At 38.5% G+C, this 19,325-nt stretch overlaps 1 protein-coding gene across 1 annotated transcript in view; it reads right to left on the reverse strand.

Annotated features, from left to right (window-relative positions):
• Nucleotides 1–1,479: 1,479 nt before the first annotated feature.
• Nucleotides 1,480–19,325, reverse strand: part of KAT7 (lysine acetyltransferase 7) — a 32,754-nt gene continuing 14,908 nt past the window's right edge. The window contains exons 10-15 of the mRNA XM_015810418.1: nt 14,827–14,916; nt 13,662–13,802; nt 10,163–10,256; nt 7,225–7,371; nt 6,334–6,440; nt 1,480–4,663 (exon numbers count right to left, since the gene is read on the reverse strand). Of these exons, the coding sequence (XP_015665904.1) occupies nt 4,562–4,663; nt 6,334–6,440; nt 7,225–7,371; nt 10,163–10,256; nt 13,662–13,802; nt 14,827–14,916 (681 nt within the window). The 3' untranslated portion in view covers nt 1,480–4,561. The remainder of the gene's footprint in view (nt 4,664–6,333; nt 6,441–7,224; nt 7,372–10,162; nt 10,257–13,661; nt 13,803–14,826; nt 14,917–19,325) is intronic.

Below are 19,325 nucleotides of genomic sequence, written 5' to 3' on the forward strand. Positions count from 1 at the left end.
TGCTCTGGCAAGTCTTGTGCTTTGTGTGTGTGTGTGTGTGTTTGTATGTGAATCACAGACTCCTTCCCAGCTCACAGAAAGGAGTGAGCAAGATTGCCAGGGCTGGGATAAACAGGCAGGCGTCCCCTGCCTACTTTGCATAGGGGGGAGGGGGGGAGAGCCTGGAGTAGATGGATGGCTGTAATAATATGTGAGAAAGTTGCTGGAGTATTTGGGTGGGGGTGGGGGAGGAGGACGAGGCTCTGGCAAGTCTTGTGCTTTGTGGGTGAGGGTGTGTGTGTGTGTGTGTGTGTGTGTGTGTGTATGTATGCATGTATGTATGTGTATATATGTGTCGTTTGGGTGTGCTCAGAAACAAGAAAACAACCAAGTTCAGAGAGCACCAAGGACCCCTCATGTCAACCCTGAGCTATAAATACTCTCCTTTATCAGTTGAATCAAAGTGTTATTCTTTTCAATATTTCTCAACTTTACTGCTTCCTTCTGGGTTGCATTATCATTATCATATCTTAACTTTATTGCAGTCATTAACCAGAACAAAAGAATTGGCATTCAAATACTCAGAATATCCAAAAGTAAAGTGAGAAATTCAGGATGGTTAAAAAAGTACTTTCAGACAAACATTTTGGCTAAAAAACAATATCAAATCAGAATTTGTTAAAAAGGTTTATCATACTACAGATATAAAACAAGATGAAATTTAAATAAGCAATCTGGATAATATGAACTTGGAATACCACTGTAAAATATGAATATATGCACAAATACATATGCACATTCATATACATTCTCCCTCTCCCTCTCCCTCTCCCTCTCTCTCTCTCTCTCACACACACACTCACACACACACACACACACGTAGCCCGCTTATCCTGGGGCTTCACTTAGCAAGCAGCATATTTGCCCTTCAGAGTATAAACAGTAACATGCCTATTGAAAAGTTTGGGAGAGAGGGAGGGAAGGAGGGCAGTCCCACTCCCCTCCACCAGAGACCCATGGATTCTACCCACCCACACAGGCACCCTGCAACCTGAGTGATGAGCTGGCCACCCCACCCCTCCCACCCCGGCCATTGACTTCGCTTGTCAAAAAGTTGCAAAAGGTAATCAAATGACCCTGGGACACCGTGACCGTCATAAGTATGAATCAGTTGCCAAGCATCTAAATGTAAATCACATGACCCTGGGGATGCTGCAACAGTCATAAGTGTGAAAAATGGTCATAAGTAACTTTTTCAGTGCCGTTGTAACTTCGAACAGTCACTAAGCGAATTGTTGTAAGTCGAGGACTACCTGTACATTATCATTTTTTCCCTCTTTTTTTGGGGGGTCAAGTTTTTGATACCTTGCTGGGCGACTGGTGGTACTCGGATATTGCCTTATCCTAAAAGTGGTACAATGAGTGAAAAGGTTGAAAAGCCCTGGCTTAGAGGTCAATTCCTCCCAAGTAATCCTTTCAGAATAATACTTGAGAAGAAAGTGAGAGCGGAGAACATGCTTTATTGAGAAGTTGATACATTGATAGCATATTCTAAAATATCCAGGAAAACAGTTTTGCTTCTGTACAAGAACAGCCAGCCTCCCTTTGTCACAAGAGCATTACTCCATTTTTTGCAATAATCTAGAAGCTGAGAACAATTGCCAGACAATATTCAGAAATAGAAATCTTGCAGACTGAGAATGGCAATAAAAAGGCAGAACTAAACACAGGAACCAACATATACGAATTGTTATCTAAAAACCCTTGGTGGAAATTGAACAAGTCTGTTTTTCTCAAGATGGGAGACAAAAGGACATTTTTTAAAGAAATATTCAGTTGAAAAGAAGTTGTATATCATGCAGGTGTCTACTATTGACAATTGCATGCTAGGCAGGAGTGAAAGGGATAGTTGTATGGATAACTATCTTCAGGATTTTTCATATATGTCACCAAACATTACCATTAAAACCCACACTCCTCCTTTTGTGGAAACTGCAATTAGAGTGCAGAACACACAAGCTCATTTTTCTGCAGCCCCCAAACAAATAAAACATAACCCAGGATGTAAATGTCCATACTTCAAGCTGGGGTGCGCACAATCACCCGTTAATCTCCATTGTGGCTACTTTGATCTGCTGCATGTAAGTGTACTCCCAGTGCCAGGTTATTCTGTATCTCATTTGGAAAAAGGTTCCCATCTCAAATACTGGGATATTATTGTATAATATCATGCACATCTGTGGCCAAGTGATTGGCCAGTAGAGCAACCCAATGCAGCAGAGACTGCAGAGACACAGCCCAGCAGCTGAGATGTAATTTCACACCAATAATACATGCAAAAGGGAAAGAAGCCTTACAAAGACTATTGGTAGTCCAATTCTTTATGTATACGTTGCCACCTATACAAAACTAAAAACGGCAGATAATAGTGAAGCAGACTAGCCAGAGTTTTCCTTTTTGTAATATAGGAAGATTGAGATTTTAGAAATAGGCAAACTAAAATACTTGTAGCACCTGACTTACAATGGACAAGAGTTTTACTCTTAACAATTTACAAATTTCCATCCATTGGACAAAATGCTCTGATTCCTCTCTTCCATTATTCCCAGCCGTTATAAGTAAGTATTATCTATTACTGATTGAGGATTCCCTTGAATCAAAGTGTATTTAAAAGATGAATACATTCTCGTTTGAAATGGGCATGCTTGCTATGCAACTGATGCTGGAGGTCTATTATAATTGTTTTTGAAGTTTTATTTTCAATTTGTCACAATTTTTAAATGCTGGAGTCATCTTATGATAAACATCTTATCAAATGAGATTAAATGAGATTAAAATTTATCTTTGGGTAACCTTGTATAATAGACTTTATTTTTCATTTGTAAAACAATAAAAATTATTTCAAAAATGCCCATAACTATCCACCTGCCCTCAATGGCTTCTGAGCCAAATCTCAACATTCATTTATGGAGCAGCATAGCTGAAACTGTCAATCTCCCTACAGACTGCTTGAAAAAAGAGTAAGAAAATTATCAGACCAAGACAGTCTCATTGGCAGGGAAAATCTGCAAATTGCCAATGTAGGGCCCAAAAATACAAGCCATCATAAAGACTACATTCAGTCAGCCACAACGAATTTCCTCGAGGCCTGGCACCAGTATATCCAGCAGCTTCACAAATTGAATAATAAATCACAAAACTGCCAAATGTTTATAGCGATGTATTGCAAAGGAATAATTTGGCAAAAAGAGTAGTGCCCCTCACCAGCTGATGAAATGTGTTTCTATATTCCTTGGGCTTCAAGCATAGGAGCCTTAAAACAGCTAATCCAAAATGATGAGCTATACCAAATTAGTAAGACAATGCTATGCCAAGGTTCAAATGTTGATCTTGCAATTTTTTCCCCACCAAGTTAATTTTAATTGACTCTTGAAGTGTATTGGAAGTCACTTCTCCAAAATTACAACAGATTGAGTGATGGCATCTTGTCTTTCCATTTAGGCATGCTATCAAGACCAGGTAATGTGGCATCTTTCCTGCCTGATATCTCCCCCTCAGAGACCTGACTATCCCAGCTACAAAATCCAATTCACAGAGGACTGACTCATTGCTTTTGATACCCTGTATCCAGAATTATAAGACCATTGCTATTCTCAGAAATCAAAGCCAGTTTGGAGCTTCCTTGCCCATCAACTCTTTTGGTGGACTGAAGTGGGAAAAATATTTTGATGAAAATGTTGGAATACACAGGTGTCACGATCAAAAAAGTTTTAGGTTCTGCAAATAAATGTGAGAAATTTGCACATCCAGAAGCAATTCAGGATTCTAGGAAGCGCTGGATCATTTCTTACTTGTACCTTGTCACCATGTGGTTAGGAAATAGTCTCATGGACATATAGACTGTATATACACATGCAGCAGAATGGCAGGGAAATGTAGGATGAATAGAATAGATTGGAGCATTTCAGAACACAGGCACAGCATTGGGTTTTTTTTAGTGCTCTCTTATCTATTAAAAACATGCAAATGAAAGCTAGTATAGAAATGGGACTAATAAGAATATCTGTCCCTAGCCCCACTAGCTTTACTTTGTTTTTAACAGAGAAATTTAAAATTGATCTTTCTACTGCCCTTCTACTACCCCATCAGTAAAATGAAGAAATATGATCCTTTCCATCACATTTGCTATTCCACTATATTGCATAGGTGGACTACATCTCAGAGGGCTAAACAGAAGTTATAAAACTAAAAATGTGAGAACCAATCCAGGTTTTTGTGCTAGGAGCAAATAACTGATGGAGGAGCAACTAAATCTTACTGTACTTTCTTGAGGCCATGTTAATATTGTCCAGAACTCTCATATTTTCAATCTTGCCTCACAGACAAGGTGTCTGGTCGAAAATGTTCTATAAAAAGTAAAACACTGCAGAAATATCTAAAAGGGAAGAGCTGGTAACAAGAGCAATCACATGTCCAAGATCTGGAAGGATGTTTCTAGTGCTGGGAAATGAAAAAGTACCCACAGTGGTGATGATGGCAGCACATAAATGGGATGTTCACACTTCTTGGAAAGACTGGTTATTTAAGTGCCTTTGGGAGGGGTCCATTTCAAACAGCTGGGATCCATGATTTTATTGCTGTTGGATCTTTTGGCCTCTTTGGCTATCCATTCATCAATAAGATCCTGAGAAGAGTAGGGGAAAAAGAAAGGCAGGTTAAAAGCCTGCAGAAGACATAACTATAATTAATATTGCAGGAATTTCAAGCTAAGAAAACTAAAACAGTTCTGTTATTGCCCCTCTCCTTTGGCACAGTGCTCCACCTGAAGTCAGATCAGCACCAATCCTGCTGGTGTTTAAAAAAGCTCTGAAGAAGTAAATGCTGCTTAGTCAAGTGGCCTATATGTATAAATAAACACATGCATGGTTTTATCTCACAAGAACAGTTTAATAGTGCTGCTTTCTTAAGTAAGAACCTCTGTGTGTAAATCCAAAAAAAGTCCTCTGACTGATTAATTTTGAAAGAATCCTAATTTCCTGTATTTTTGCTACAGGTAGAAAATTGATGCCACATTATTTCAGACTTACTATTTTAGAGAGTGAAGCTGTAATAACCTAGTTGCATAAAATAGAAGAAAATACATTAAAGGAAAGCTTTAGAAAACAATGTGTTCACCTGTATTGATTTTGTCATAATTTGTGTTTTCTGTTCCCATGGTCACCACAGATTTGATGAAATGGCCATTTTGTTCGTAAGTCAGAATGCCTTAGACCAGAATGATAACAGCTTTGTTTTATTTAATCAGAACCTAAACATCTATCACCAGGACACTTGTATAACAATTATATATAGTTTTTCAAGAATTTGTTCTGAGCACCAAAACTGAATAGATCTCACAGCTCTTCTACACACAACTTCATTTCTGGTATGTTTATTTTTTTCTTAAGTTCATCAGTATTATGGGGGAAAGAGGGTGCTTTGATTGCTATTATTAGACTCTGTGACTCAGAAACCTGAGCAATTCTTCCAAATCACCCAGAGCTACAAAAATAAAACAACATTTATCTTCTGTTCACTCTTGGTTGAGCCTATGCAAACCAATTAATACTGCAGTCATAAATGTAAACAAAAAATATTGAAGAATTAATATTAACAAACACAATGAGACTTACTTTCTTTTACCACTATTCTGTACCCATAAAGTTATTAACAGGAGTTAATGCCTTTTTAGATAAAATCCAATTTATCTTGGAATTTGGTCTCCAAATATGTGAATTCAAAAGTCAAGGGCAATTCTCATCTTAAGGAAGAATACACACCTTGTCCCAAATGAAACATCCCAGTTTTAGTTGGTACCATCTATATTTCATTTTCTCCATTTGTAATGTCGTGCGTCTCCTATTCATTGTTTTATAATCTTGTTTCCTAACATGTATATATCTTGTTTTTTTAAGCAAACACAATAAATGGAACCAGTACCAATCACAACCATAGGGAGTGAACAGTTTAAGGTATCAAAAGAGAAACAGGGAAACAGGCCACTATGTAAATACTGTTTTCTTCAGCTATCCAAAAATTCTATAAGCCATTGTTTACTTTGCTTTATGTTTACATGGATGGAAAGCTCTTTAGCTCTCCAAGTATTGGACTCCCAACAATATTCAGACAGCTATGGTTCCCAGGAAAACTGAAAAGAGTCTTGCAAGAGACTTCTATGCTCAGATAATGCATAGACTCCTGTTTTCTGATGCAGCATAACTAGGCCAGGAAAGCAATCCCCCCCCCCAAATTCAGAACAGTCAATACCCACAAACATCCCAAACAAAGATGCAAAATTGCAAGGCAAACTCTTACTTGTCTTTTTAGTACCAGGTGTTTGCCTTTCCAGTACTTGAGCATCTGAAGGGCTTGCAGAGTGCTAACAATGTCAACAGGATTGACAGCTGTCTCTTGGCTAATTTCTGGAATAAAGAGATACAAGGGTCTATTATTAATAAAACAAATGTACGGGATGATCTACTGATGCTGTTTCCTGCCCAGTCACATAAAGACTGGAAGCCAGAGGACAAGATCCTGTAGCTTTTTAAAAGAACAGAATATACCATTTTCAGAATTTATAATCTCAAAGCATGCCCTTCAGAAGGGAGGGCAAAAGACTGAATGTGATTTTCTCCAGTCAAGGATTAGCTGCTTTGCATAGCTCTTTGCTCATCCAGATGAGCCACAGAAGCAGAATCAAACGAATTCAGCAGTTATGAGATACCATGTCTTCTCTGGTACTAGAAGACAAAATAGAGAGAGGAATTTTAAGCTGCTGTTGTTTGGAGGTATTTCACATTTTCTCCTCCTATAGGAAGAAAAATAGATTGAAGTAACTGGGCTGGAACTGTTTCAACACATTTGTGTATTAGCATGCATTTATTTATTCTCCATTTAGATTCCAGATTATTTTGGGATTCATTGGATAGGCATAAAAACTAAGGATTAGGAATGGGGAAGAAAGCATCTAGGGGAAAGCAGCAATGAAAGATAAATGAGAGATTATCAGACTTTTTAATCTCTGGACACCTTGACTTATTCCTCAATAGGTTCTTAGGTTTTATTCTTTTTTAAATACCTCCTTTTTTGCAACATGGTAAGAAAGACATTCATGGCAAAAGTAAATTAAGAAAAACTGTTCTGTGTGGCCACAGTGAAGTGAGAGTTAGAACTTAAGGAAAGAAAGTGGAGAAAACTAGAACCCACCTTTGATGGAGATTTCTTTGCCTTGGAAATTATGCAGATAACGGAGAAGAACTTCCTTCCAGTAACTACGGTAGCTGATAAGTCCCAAGTCTGAGAGGGGCCTTTCTGGAGAGCCAACTTTCTCTTCCACTTTGGAGAGTAAATAGCCTGTTTAGAGAGCACACATAAACTTTTGCAATTTGGTCTTAGAGGTATTTTTAGACTACTTCTACCACAGTTCCATAGATGGATCTGTAAGCCCATGATTGGAGAGCTCAAATACTTTGTGGTGACAAACCTCTCCAAAATTCAAATGTCTTGAATTTAGAGCACATATGAAATAAAATGCAGATGCACAAGGCAAATTTTAATCTAGTTCAAAAGGTAACATTGTCTGGGACAAGTTAGCAATCTTCCTGTCTGAAAGTACACCAGACAGTACAGAAATTGCTATCCAATCTATCATGATGGGAATAAATATGGAAGTAATTGCTATACAACGCATTAGGTTGGGAGTAAATATGGAAGACTATTAGAATATTAGATCTGCAGAAATCAGATGCAAGAAGGATGCTCTTTCATTTTATTACAATAAATGCTTGGCAGCAAATTAGAACTCTAATGCAGAACCTGCAGTGGTATATCCCTACTAAAAAAGATAAGCATTCTTTGTAAATATTTTGACACATTAAAATGTTATACCTCAAAACAGCTCTCAATCTCTGATATGATTTGGGATTGACGCAACCTGCCTGACTAGATGTTTTAAACCAAACTTCTCATAGGTTCTAAATGTACTAAGATACTGCTGCTAACATTTCTAAGCAGTTGCTTTAGACCGCCATTACAGGTATCACTGTATAACTTTCTGGGTTATTTATTTATTGCTTTACAAAGTTTAGATTATATTGTATTTCTAGAGCAGGGCTTTTCAACCTTTTCACCCATTGTACCACTTTTAGGATATGGCAATATCCGAGTGCCACCAGTCACCTAGCAAGGTGTCAAAAACTTGATGACTAAAAAAAAAAGGGGGGGGGAGTGATAAAGTACAGGTAGTCCTCGACTTACAACAGTTCGCTTAGTGACTGTTCGAAGTTACAATGGCACTGGAAAAGGTGTCCCCCAAGCCACAGCCGAGCAAGACACCTGCCTGCCCACCCAGCGGCGCTCTTCCTCCTGTCTGAGGTTTTCACTGTTGTGAGCATTTCTGTTGAGGATTGGCAGTGGAGGTGGGGAGGGGGGGTGTTTGGTTTTTATTCCCCTCGTCTGCTAGGTGGTTGCAGCAGGTTTTGGTCACTTCACATGACCCTTGGACACTGTGACCGTCATAAATAAATATGAATCAGTTGCCAAGCATCTGAATGTAAATCACAAGACCCTGGAGATGCTGCAACATTCCAGCTGATCGGCGCTTCTTCTGGGCTCAGCAGAAGCACCAGGATCCGTGCTGCTTTCCAACTGATTGGTGTTTCTTGAGGGCTCAGGAGAAGCACCAGGATCAGTGCCGAGCTCCAGCTGGAGCCTGGCACTGATCCTGGCGCTCTCAGCCCTGACAGCCCTGCAGCTCCAGCCATCTCTCGCTCAGGCTTGTGCAGTGCTGCCACCGGTTCAGCTCATTCCCCTCCCCCACTACCACTTTTCTAGGATGGTCGTGTACCACCTACCAGGTGCCAATGTACCACAGGGGGTACCCGTACCACTGGTTGAAAAGCCCTGTTCTAGAGAACTCTTCAGCATACAAAAGATATGACCTTTAAAAACTAAGAGCTGTCTCAATTTGTTGTTACAGCAAATAATAGTCACTAGCAATTACTTGGGAGGGTGCTGTCATATTTTCTGGTACTTACCAGGGATGTGCAAAACATTTGAGCGTAGAGTGTTCTGAGTTCAAAATGGCAGGAGAAAGTATTAAATATCTATTAATTCCCATTGGTGCTAATGGGAAAAAAAGTATGAACAATAAAAATCGGGGGAATCTAGTAGCACCTTTCAGACCAACAAGCTGTATTAACAGGAATGAGTATGCAACCAACATAGCGGTATTTCATAAAAGCTTATGCCTTTCAATGAATATTTGTTAATTAGAAAAAGTGCTACCACACTCCTCCTAATTTTTAGCTACCGTAGAGTAACACAACATCCTCCCACAATGTCTAATGTGAGCAACTAGATACCTATAGCTTCTATTTTGGCTCAGTAACTCGGGGCTGTTATTTATGTAATCAAAAATCAAGTTTCTCTGCTCAGATCTGATTCACTCTGACATTATTTCCATTTCATCTTATAGATTTTTTTAAAAAAAATTTCAAAAATGTCTTTCAAATCTCACTGGCTTCCTAGTAAGCAAGTAGCATGGGCTGCCACCACTTATTCTTGTTGTGTTGAAAGTGAAAAACAAGGGAACAAGGAACTTGTGGCCAAAATCCTCAAGCCATTTTGAGTCCGTGCAACCAACATGAGAGGTTTAAACAGAGTATTTTAAATGGGCCACTTTTATTCTGAGTTTGAAACAAAAAGGGAGAGTCCACTAGAGAAGCACCAGGTAGGTTAGGAAAGATGCATTAGAGGCGTCATGCTGTTTGGGGTGGGTGCACAAGTGGACGGTGTGAGTGCAGAGACCTGGGGGAGGGTGTGCAGGCAGGGGAGACTTAACCCAGCAACTTGCGGCCTCCCCTGTTGACTTTACGGAATACCAACTGGGAAGATTGCAAACTTAAGCGTGAATGGGCTTAAGGGTCCAGATTATGATTACATGATCACGGGGGTGCTGGGATGGCTGGAACTCCAAGGACCAGTCATAGCTACCATTCATTCAGCATTGTTATAACTTCAAATAGTTAGTTGTAGTATAACTTTAAATGATTGTAGGTCAAGGACTACCTCTATGTTTATTATTAGTTATTACTGGCTAATATTATTATCTACTGTCAACACATATATAAGTAAATATACTTACTGAAATCAATAAGCATTTTGCCATAACCCTGCCTCATGTACTGAGGCATTGTCAGGATGCAAGAAACGTTATAGTTGAGAAATGAGTTCTTCTCCTAAAATTGAACAAAGTAGCATTTCAGGGTAGTATTTCATAAGAATTATGTAAAAATATAGTTAATAACAGACTGGCTCAAATCTGAGCAAAACAATAAACAAATAAATGAAGATATTCCCAGTGAAGCAGGGGCCATTAAGCCTATGATTATGAGATACTCACCTCCATTCTGTCTTGGTATGCCAAATAATGTTTTCTGGAACCTCAGCTTATAGTGAGACAAATCACACTTTTCTTTGTTTGGTTTGAATAACTACTCTCCAAAATATCTTGTCCTTAGTTTCAGATGATTCTGGAGTTCTGAGTATCCAGTTTCTTAATTATTCTGTCCTTACTTTACCAGTGATCCCTTGGCCCCACCTATTTAGCAGCAGTACTTTCACTAATGGGCTGGGTGGCAATAACTTCTCCTATTTTATCACTAGGCCAAGTCTCTAGGAACCACACCTGTAGCCTCTGATCTAAACAGCAGGTATCGGGAGATACATCTCAGGAGAGTAATAGGTTGCCCCAACAATTTAAACTAACATGAGGCTTCCAAAAAACATAGAAACAGAACCAAAAGCATACATTCACATTTGTGTGTATGTGTGTGTGTGTGTGTGTGTGTGTGTGTGTGTGTGTGTGTGTGTGTGTGTAAAAATTGAAAACTAATTTAAGGTAACCATCATGTGCAAAGTAAAATTTAAAAGTTTTGGAATCTTAACAGTCAACTTGCATAATTTTTGTCTTACATAAAATCCAAATCCTGAACATCATTCTGAAAAATGACTTCCCATTTCCAAACAAGGAGAAAATCCAAACTGGCCTGCTTAGATTGCATTCATCAATTCAAAAAAATAATGATTGATAAAGATATTCAGTACATATTAGTTTGCCTTTCCATTTCACACAATTATTTTATTTGTTCCCCAATACTCTTCAATCAACAATCCAGGGATGAAGACTTAGTTGGCATATTTGTTAGACTAGATTATCAAACTCCTTTAAAGGCAACCTGCTACCTTGTTTCCCCAAAAGTAAGATCTACCCCGAAAATAAGCCTAGCTTGATTTTTGGGGGTGGGCTAATAAAAAGCCTTACCCCAAAACTAAGCCTTAATTTTGGGCGAGGCGCACACCTAAAAATCAAGCTAGGGTGGGGGTGGGGGGTGGAGCTGCCCCACGAGTCCTGTACTCATTTACTAGGCCTCCCATGAATCGACATCTGCCTCTCTTCACCAGCCCACTTCTTCTGCGACGTCCCCTGGCCTGCATTTTGTAGTCAGAGGCCTTTCCAGAAGCCCTCTGCAGCTAAAAACCGAGCTATGGATTCACTCTGTAGCTCAGTGCTCGGCTGCAGAGGCCTTCCAGAAACACCTCTGACTGCAAAATGCAGGTCTGAGCTCCATTCTGAGCTGCAGAATGAAGCTGCTCCTTCGGCCGCAGAAGTGGGCTGGCTGGGTGGGGTTGTCGGTGCCGCCACCATAAGGTGAGTGGAAAAGACACCCCCTGAAAATAAGACCTGGTGCCTCTTTTGGATCCCCCCCCCCCAAAAAGACCAGGTCTTATTTTCTGGGAAACATGGTAGATATCTGTTATGTAAAAGATCAGAGGAAAATCTATGAAACTTATGTTCTCAAGGCACTTTTCAAAGGCAATTGGACTTTTTTCCTTGAATATGTTTCCCTTCTCATCCAAGAAACTTCTTCTATTCTGAAGCTCTTTCAGTTCATAACAAGGAAAAAAGTCCTGTTTTCTTTTGAAAAGCATCTTTGGGACAATCATGACCTGGATGATTGAGAATCTTCACAGACGTATGAAATTTATGATAAATCAGCTCTAGATAAACAGACTGAATAAATCAATTCTGTCAGACCAGTTTATCCCAATCTGGTTCTCCTGATGCTTATATGATTGTTACTAATAATTCAATTAATCTAATGGATTTATAGGTTGGTAAAGTTGTAGATTGTTTAAGAAAGCTCAGAAAGTAGCTAGACACTATTAGTTTAGGAAGTAGCTTTAATAAGATTTGTGCTTGTAAACAATCACAAACAGGAGTATATTTGAAGTCCTGACTAGTTAAGAGTTAATGTATAGCCAAAACTGATATTTGTAGCAAAAAAGAATTTGTACGTGTGCTTGTATATGGAATTGAGAGCAACATGTGCATTAAAAAAATAATTGAACTCTGTGATTAAAGCTGGATTTTTTTTGGGGGGGGGGGAATACCATGTTTGCCTAAACTAGAATGTGAAAACCTAGCATTTTTTCCCTAATTATTATTATTAGGCTTTTAATTTGTTTCCAAATCTGGAATTTCTTAAGTATTGTCTAATAGCTGTACATTTTCGTTGATACATTAAAAAGTTCAGACACAGAACAAACTAGTCAGTTTAGAAAAGGTAAAAATCAAGCAATTAACATGTAAAGGCGTAGAGAAGTTTGATTAGTTTTCATGAATCAAAGGATCAAAAGAAGAAAAAACTATTGATAGTATTGAGTGGATAACTTCATATGGTAAAAATATGTATGCTAAGATTTGGATTTTGCTCCACATTTTCTATTTGAGACAGTGGAAGATTTTGTTTTACAACATTATTGTTACTTTCTGTTTTCATGATTAATAGTAGTAGGCAGGCAAAACAATAGACACAAATAAAAAGAAACTACAGCCTTTATAATTTAGCAGTTTTTCATACCATTTGCAATAAACATTAAAAACATTTTCAAGAAAATTTAATCAATATATTTATTGTTGTCAAAATAAATTATGTTTCCATTTTAAATAAATATACTTTCATAAGTAAAGCAAGTTACACATATAGATAGCCCTCGATTTATAACTGCTTAACTACAGTTACGTTCAAAGCTACAAAGGCCTCAAAGAAAGTGACTTATGACCCTTCCTCAAAATTATAACTGTCACATTATCCCCCACAGTCATTTTTGGGTATTTAGCAACTGGCTAACATTTACAACAGTAACATGATCATGATTTGCACCGTTCCCATCCAGCTTCCGACAAGCAAAGTCAATTGGTAAAACTGGACTTACTTAACGACCCTATGAAATGATCATAAAATCAGGTCTGGTGACATGATAATTCACTGACCACATCCCAAGCAATCGAAATTCTGGCCCCAATTGTGATCATAAGTCAAGGACTACCTGCAATAAATTTTATGATGTAATAAAAGTGACTCTACATTTGAAACATTATACACCTCCCTCCCCCTCAATTGTGTCAATAGCCTGGAAATTTCAATCCCTAGCATAAGCAATTTTTTTCCTTTAGCAAGTACTCTACCTCTAACCGTCCTTGTTTCCAAATGTTGAGCTAGGGAAATGTAGGCATCATCACACTGTTTTGATGCACAAAGCCCTACTAGTGGAATAGACCCCATGTAATTATTACTGACCTTGGAAAAATAGCCTATTAGGTGGCATCCTGTGTTATCAGCTTCTGTCATGACATAGAAAAGAAATGGTTCAACATCATAATACAAAGTCTTATGGTCCAAGAAGAGTTTTGCCAGGAGGCACAAATTTTGGCAATATATCTGGAAAAAATCAGAAAGAGAATCAAGATATTAATACTATACAAGATTTATTAACAGGAGGTGATCTACCCTCCCAATACTTATCACACGATAGAGTCCATACAAGCTGAACTAAAAAAAAATCTATGGATAACCAATAGGTAGAGCTTTCTTAGTATTCTAAAGAAGATTGTTGCAGACCAAACAATAGTGACCCCAAATCCCCCCCCCCTGCATTTATTTAATATTTGGTGAGTAGCAGTTTCAAATATCTATTGTCCTAGGATTGTGCTGTAAGGGTAGAAAGCAGCTGCACAGTCCTGAAAGTGGATGATTTAAGGATTTGCACAGGTGTTATGTGAGTGTCCCCAAAGGCCCAGAAGTTCCTTTTTAACTTTGAATAAACAAAAACATGAACCCATATCTGCAATGAATTGGTACAACCCAGGATTGCCAGGTACAACCTTGTTTACCTATCTAATTCTGCTCCAAACCTTTATAAGCAGCTGTATGGAATGACTATGGAGATTCTCAGTCACCCAGGCCATGGATGTCCCAAAGGTACTTTTTCAAGAGGCGACTGGACTTTCTTGTTTTTTCTTTGAAGACATTTCACTTTTCATCCAAGAAGCTTCTTCAGCTCTGACTGCATGGTGGAGAATGGAAGGATTTATGTTCCTTGCAGACAGCCGGTCAAAGAGGCCATCTATGTTAAAACTGAACAGCCCTCTCTCAAGGGGGGGGGGGGGAATACGACATTATCTATCTCCAATCTACAACATAGTCCTTTCAACAATTCCAAAGAGGCTCCACACCCGTTTGCACTACTCAGGCGATTCTGAGGACAAATAAGTCTCTGTCTGTAAGAAACATAAATCCTTGCCTCTTGAAAAAGCACCTTTGGGACCAGCATGGAGTGAGATATTTGAGGGTGATTAGCAACCATGATGAAAAATTTCTAGCAAAGCTACTTGCATGGCCTACAAGTGGCTTACAAAATGTCCAAGCTCTCTTCCTTCCTGAAATCCACTCCATTTACAGTTACCTTGTTCTTTTTCCCATCTACTTCAAATACTGAGACTGAACCTTTACGATAAATTTCATCCCCTGGAGGATGCTTCCAGACACATTTTGCCTATGGAGAGTGATAAACAAGCATTACTGTCATAATTGGTTTTCAAATATACTACTGAGCAGGAAAAATAATTACTTTGGATTCAGAAGCAATGAGGTCTATTCTATTCAGAAAATAGAATGAACCTGGTATTGGCTATAGGCTACTAACCAGTGAGCTCTGATTAAGAATAGGTGAACTGTTTTAAAGTATTTCATCATATGAAACTAATTAAAAGAAAGCATGGGTAGCTACAACTATGTAAATAATATTACATTACATGTAATAAGACAAAAGGTATATCTACATTAAATATCTCTAATACCAATAGCAAATCGTAAATTCAAATCTTTCAGGTTCTGTTCATTCTATAGAAGGCTTCTAATTTATATTACATGGGCCTTTTGAAAAGTGTTTTCTCCCTTCCTTTTAATTAGACAAAACAGGTCTGCTAAGGTTTTTCTACCACAATAAAACTCATTTTATTAGGAGCAGATCATTCTAACAATGTTCATATATACATTTACAGGCAGAGAATACTGTCTGTGCTCAACAAGAATTAAGTTATATGAATTACTATGCTTTTAGGTCCTGGCTCAGAATGAGGAGAATTTGAAAAAAGAAATTACAGAGACCTCTAATAATTGGATTCTAATAATTGATCTTGAAAGACCAAGTTAGAGACAGATTATCATGGAGAAAATCTATATGTCAACACCAACTTTATTGCATAAAATCAATTAGTGACAGCTCTAGGTTCAATTGAATTTAAGATAATGGTAAACAGATAGTGCTTCCAAGCTTGTAAAACTCAACATGTGATTTGGCCTCCCTACCCTCTGTCATAACCATTACAATTTCTGTCCCAGCTATGACTGATAGCCAATGCAACTACTGCATCTATATTGGAAGTCAAATGTAAAGCTGCTTGGAAGGACAAAGGCGTTCTTCTCTAAAGCAATATGGTTGTCCCAATTAAGCACTAGAAAAAAGGGGTAGAATGCACAAACTGGATTCTCTGCTGCTGGAGATGATTATTTAAGATGAGGTCATGGCAACATTCTTCAGAACTGATTTTTCTGCAGCATTTCCCATCTTTTCCCAGAAAATTCACAGGGAAATACAAACTGCATTTTTTACAAGATTAAATTTCCAAAGCAGTAGAAGGCAATAGCATATTCCTTACCATATGCAAAATTATATTTAGACATAAAAAACATAGATTTAGAAAAAATCCATAATAAAACATGATTAAAATAACCCCTTCCTGAAATTAGAGCATATCATCATAGCAAAAAGTAGCTATAAATACAAGAGGAACGAGGGTTAAAGCTATCAGATTTAGACTGCAAAAATCAGGATCACCAGATGACATCAGGGAGATCAGAGCTGCTGCTGTTGTTTGTTTCAAGTATAATGTAATGTATATTAATATACATATTTGTGTTACACATTAATACAAATAATACAATGCAAAATATATCAATAATTTTAAAACTTGTGTTGCTTTTAACATTGTTTTAATCTGGGCTGTCCGCGTGCTTTAATGTTTTATCTGTTTTTAGATTTTTTTTATTTTGTACATTGTCCAGGCTGTATTGGATTTGGCTGCCTATAACAAATTTGAATAAAGAAATAATTTTCCGGGGAGCGGGGCCAGCTGTTAAGCCGACCGGTTGTGTTGGAAGGTTCGCCGGAATATACAACTACTTTGCCAGCCGCTTCAGCTGGCTTTTCGGAGTCGCGGCTCCTCGGAGGGGAGCCGAGAAGGAAGGACGACCTGCAGTGCAATCCAGAAGGCGACTGGAGCGCGACAGCAGGGAAAAGCCTGGCAGAGCAAGCAGGGAAGAAGACGGCCCCTAATGGCCGACATAGAGGCTTGACAGAAGGACAACGTAGGCGGTGAAATAGCTGAACAACAGATGACTGGAACTGGCCGAGAATTGATTCTGACGGAGGAACCGGAGGAAATTGGAAAGGAAGAGTTCTTTGGAAGTTTTCCCCCGGGTAGCACAGGTTAGGAGGATCCCAGGAAAAAAGGGGGGAGTGGTTTTTTTCCATCCCCACCCACCCCCCTGTGAAAGTGGCGAGAAAGGCTTGTTTGGGAAACATTTTTTAAAATTTCCAAAATTGAACTTGGAATGAGATAGAGACGCGCTAGCAGGGAAAGAACAGTGTTAATGAGAAGGGACCGGAGAGCTTTGAGGACTATATGAGATTGAACTGGCAGTAGAAGAGAGAAAAAGAAGGTGATTTGGAAGGACGGGCTGACATCTTGAAAGGACATTTTGAAAGTGACAGCGTACTCTCTATGTGGAGCTGAAGTTAAAAAAAAAAAAAAAAAAGCCAAGAGGGACATCTTGTGGCTGAAACAGGAACCCTTTCTTTTTTCTTTCTTTCTCTCCTTGGAACTTATTGATATTGGATGCATTTTCTTGGAAGTCTTTCTTTCCCTCTCAGTGGGATTATCGATAGACTTTGGATACAAAGGACTGCTTGGAGTAATAGATAAGATCTAACTGTGGCCGTGGTTCAAATTGTTTAGGCTGTGCACTTATATATATTATTGCTATTATAATTAAGAAATAGTGAATTTGTGCCCAGAAATTAATACTTAAAATTATAGATATTTTATCTACTGCCATCAACTACCTATCTTATATTGTTATTTGTACTGGTAATACTGCTGTCATTTTAGGCATAACTAAGCTAAGTAGGTTATTCTATTGATTGAAGTGTGGAATTCAAAATGACGAGTATTCCGAACCTATCCAAGGTAGGGATAGCGAAGAAGGGGGCACAGATTGCCTCAACTACTTCAAATCCATTGAGCCAAAAACCAATTGATGAGCTTCTGCAAAGAGAAAGGTCTAATTCATTTAAAGACCTACAGGTCATATTATAAGCGATGCAGGAGGCCATGGCCAGAAACCATGAAGAACTGAGGAAAGAGATTGGAGAGGTGAGAAACGATACAAGCGATCTCAAAGAACGGATGCAAGTCATGGATGGAAGATTGGAATCATTCCAACAGCAGATGGCAAAGAATGAACAGAAATTACAAAAGATGGAGGAAAGGATGGAAAAGGAAGAAAAAAGAGTAGAAGAAATAAATGAGAAACTAACCAGAGCGAACTAAGAACTAGAAGCAACAGTCATCGCCCTAGAATCTGAAAAAGCTGACCGATACTTACAGTTTCAGAACATAAGAGAGGACAGGGGAGAGGATCTATTGGAAATGATGGCGGATTTACTAGCAAAAGCTCTGGGAATAGGGAAAGAAGAAATGTTGAGTGAAATGGATGAGGTCTATTGGATCCACAAAAACTACGCAAGACGACATAACCTGCCTAAAGAGATTCATGTTAGGTTTGTTAAAAAGTCGATTAGGGAAAGAGATCCTTCACAGAGCGAGAGATGAGCCATTAGAATGCAAGGGGAAACAGCTGATTGTCTTAAAGCAGGTGCCGAAAAGAGTTAGGGATCTACGAAGACCCTACCACTTCTTGACAACGAAACTGACTAGACATAATGTTAACTTTTGATGGTTGATTCCAGAGGGAATACTGATTTCGTGGCAGGACAAGAAGATTAGAATAGACACTCCAGATAAGGCAGAGGAATTTTATAAGCAAAACTTTAGCAGTGAAGAAGAATTAGAGATGTTGAAGAAGTGAGGGAGTCAAGGTTGGCTAGAACAGAAGAGGAAGGACAACAGGGGAAAATGAGAAGAGAGAAGAGAGAGGAAACAGTAAACTATGAAAGGGAACAACAAGAGCTGAGAGAGGAGTCAAAGGAGACTAGAATAACGTAGGGTATAAAAACTAGATATAAGTAGAAATATGATGGGAGAACTCCAAATCCTATCCTTGAATATTAATGGCCCAAACTCTCCTCAAAAAAGGAAAAAAACTTTTAATAATTGATTAGAAGAAATCTAGATGTTATAGTTATTCAAGAGACTCACATTAAGGAACAGCATAGAGAGGTGTTGGAATGCCCTAAACTGGGGAAGATGTTTGCATCTCTATCACAGCACAAAAAAGAGTAGTGATATATATCAGAGAGTCAATCTTAGCCAAGCAAATTTAAAAAGATACAGAAGGCAGGATTTTGATAGTGGAGACGACAATTAACCAAAAACGAACAATATTAGTAGGAATCTATGCCCCAAATGGGGGGCAAGAACAATTCTATAGGAAACTATATAATACATTACAGGCGATAGATTGTGAGAACATCTGTATTATAATAACATCTATTATTGCGATTTTAACGCAATAATAGATAGGAAGCTAGACTATAAAAGCAAGGAAGAAAGGGACCTAGAAGAATATTGCCAAAAGTTTTCTTTAAGATGGTGGATGAATTAGTGATGCGAAAGATATTTGGAGAGAAAGGAACCAAGGGGGAAGCCAATACATGTACTA

This window comes from Protobothrops mucrosquamatus, unplaced genomic scaffold (assembly GCF_001527695.2).
Source record: "Protobothrops mucrosquamatus isolate PMUCROS unplaced genomic scaffold, P.Mucros_1.0 scaffold10, whole genome shotgun sequence".
Classification (NCBI taxonomy): Eukaryota; Metazoa; Chordata; class Lepidosauria; order Squamata; family Viperidae; genus Protobothrops; species Protobothrops mucrosquamatus.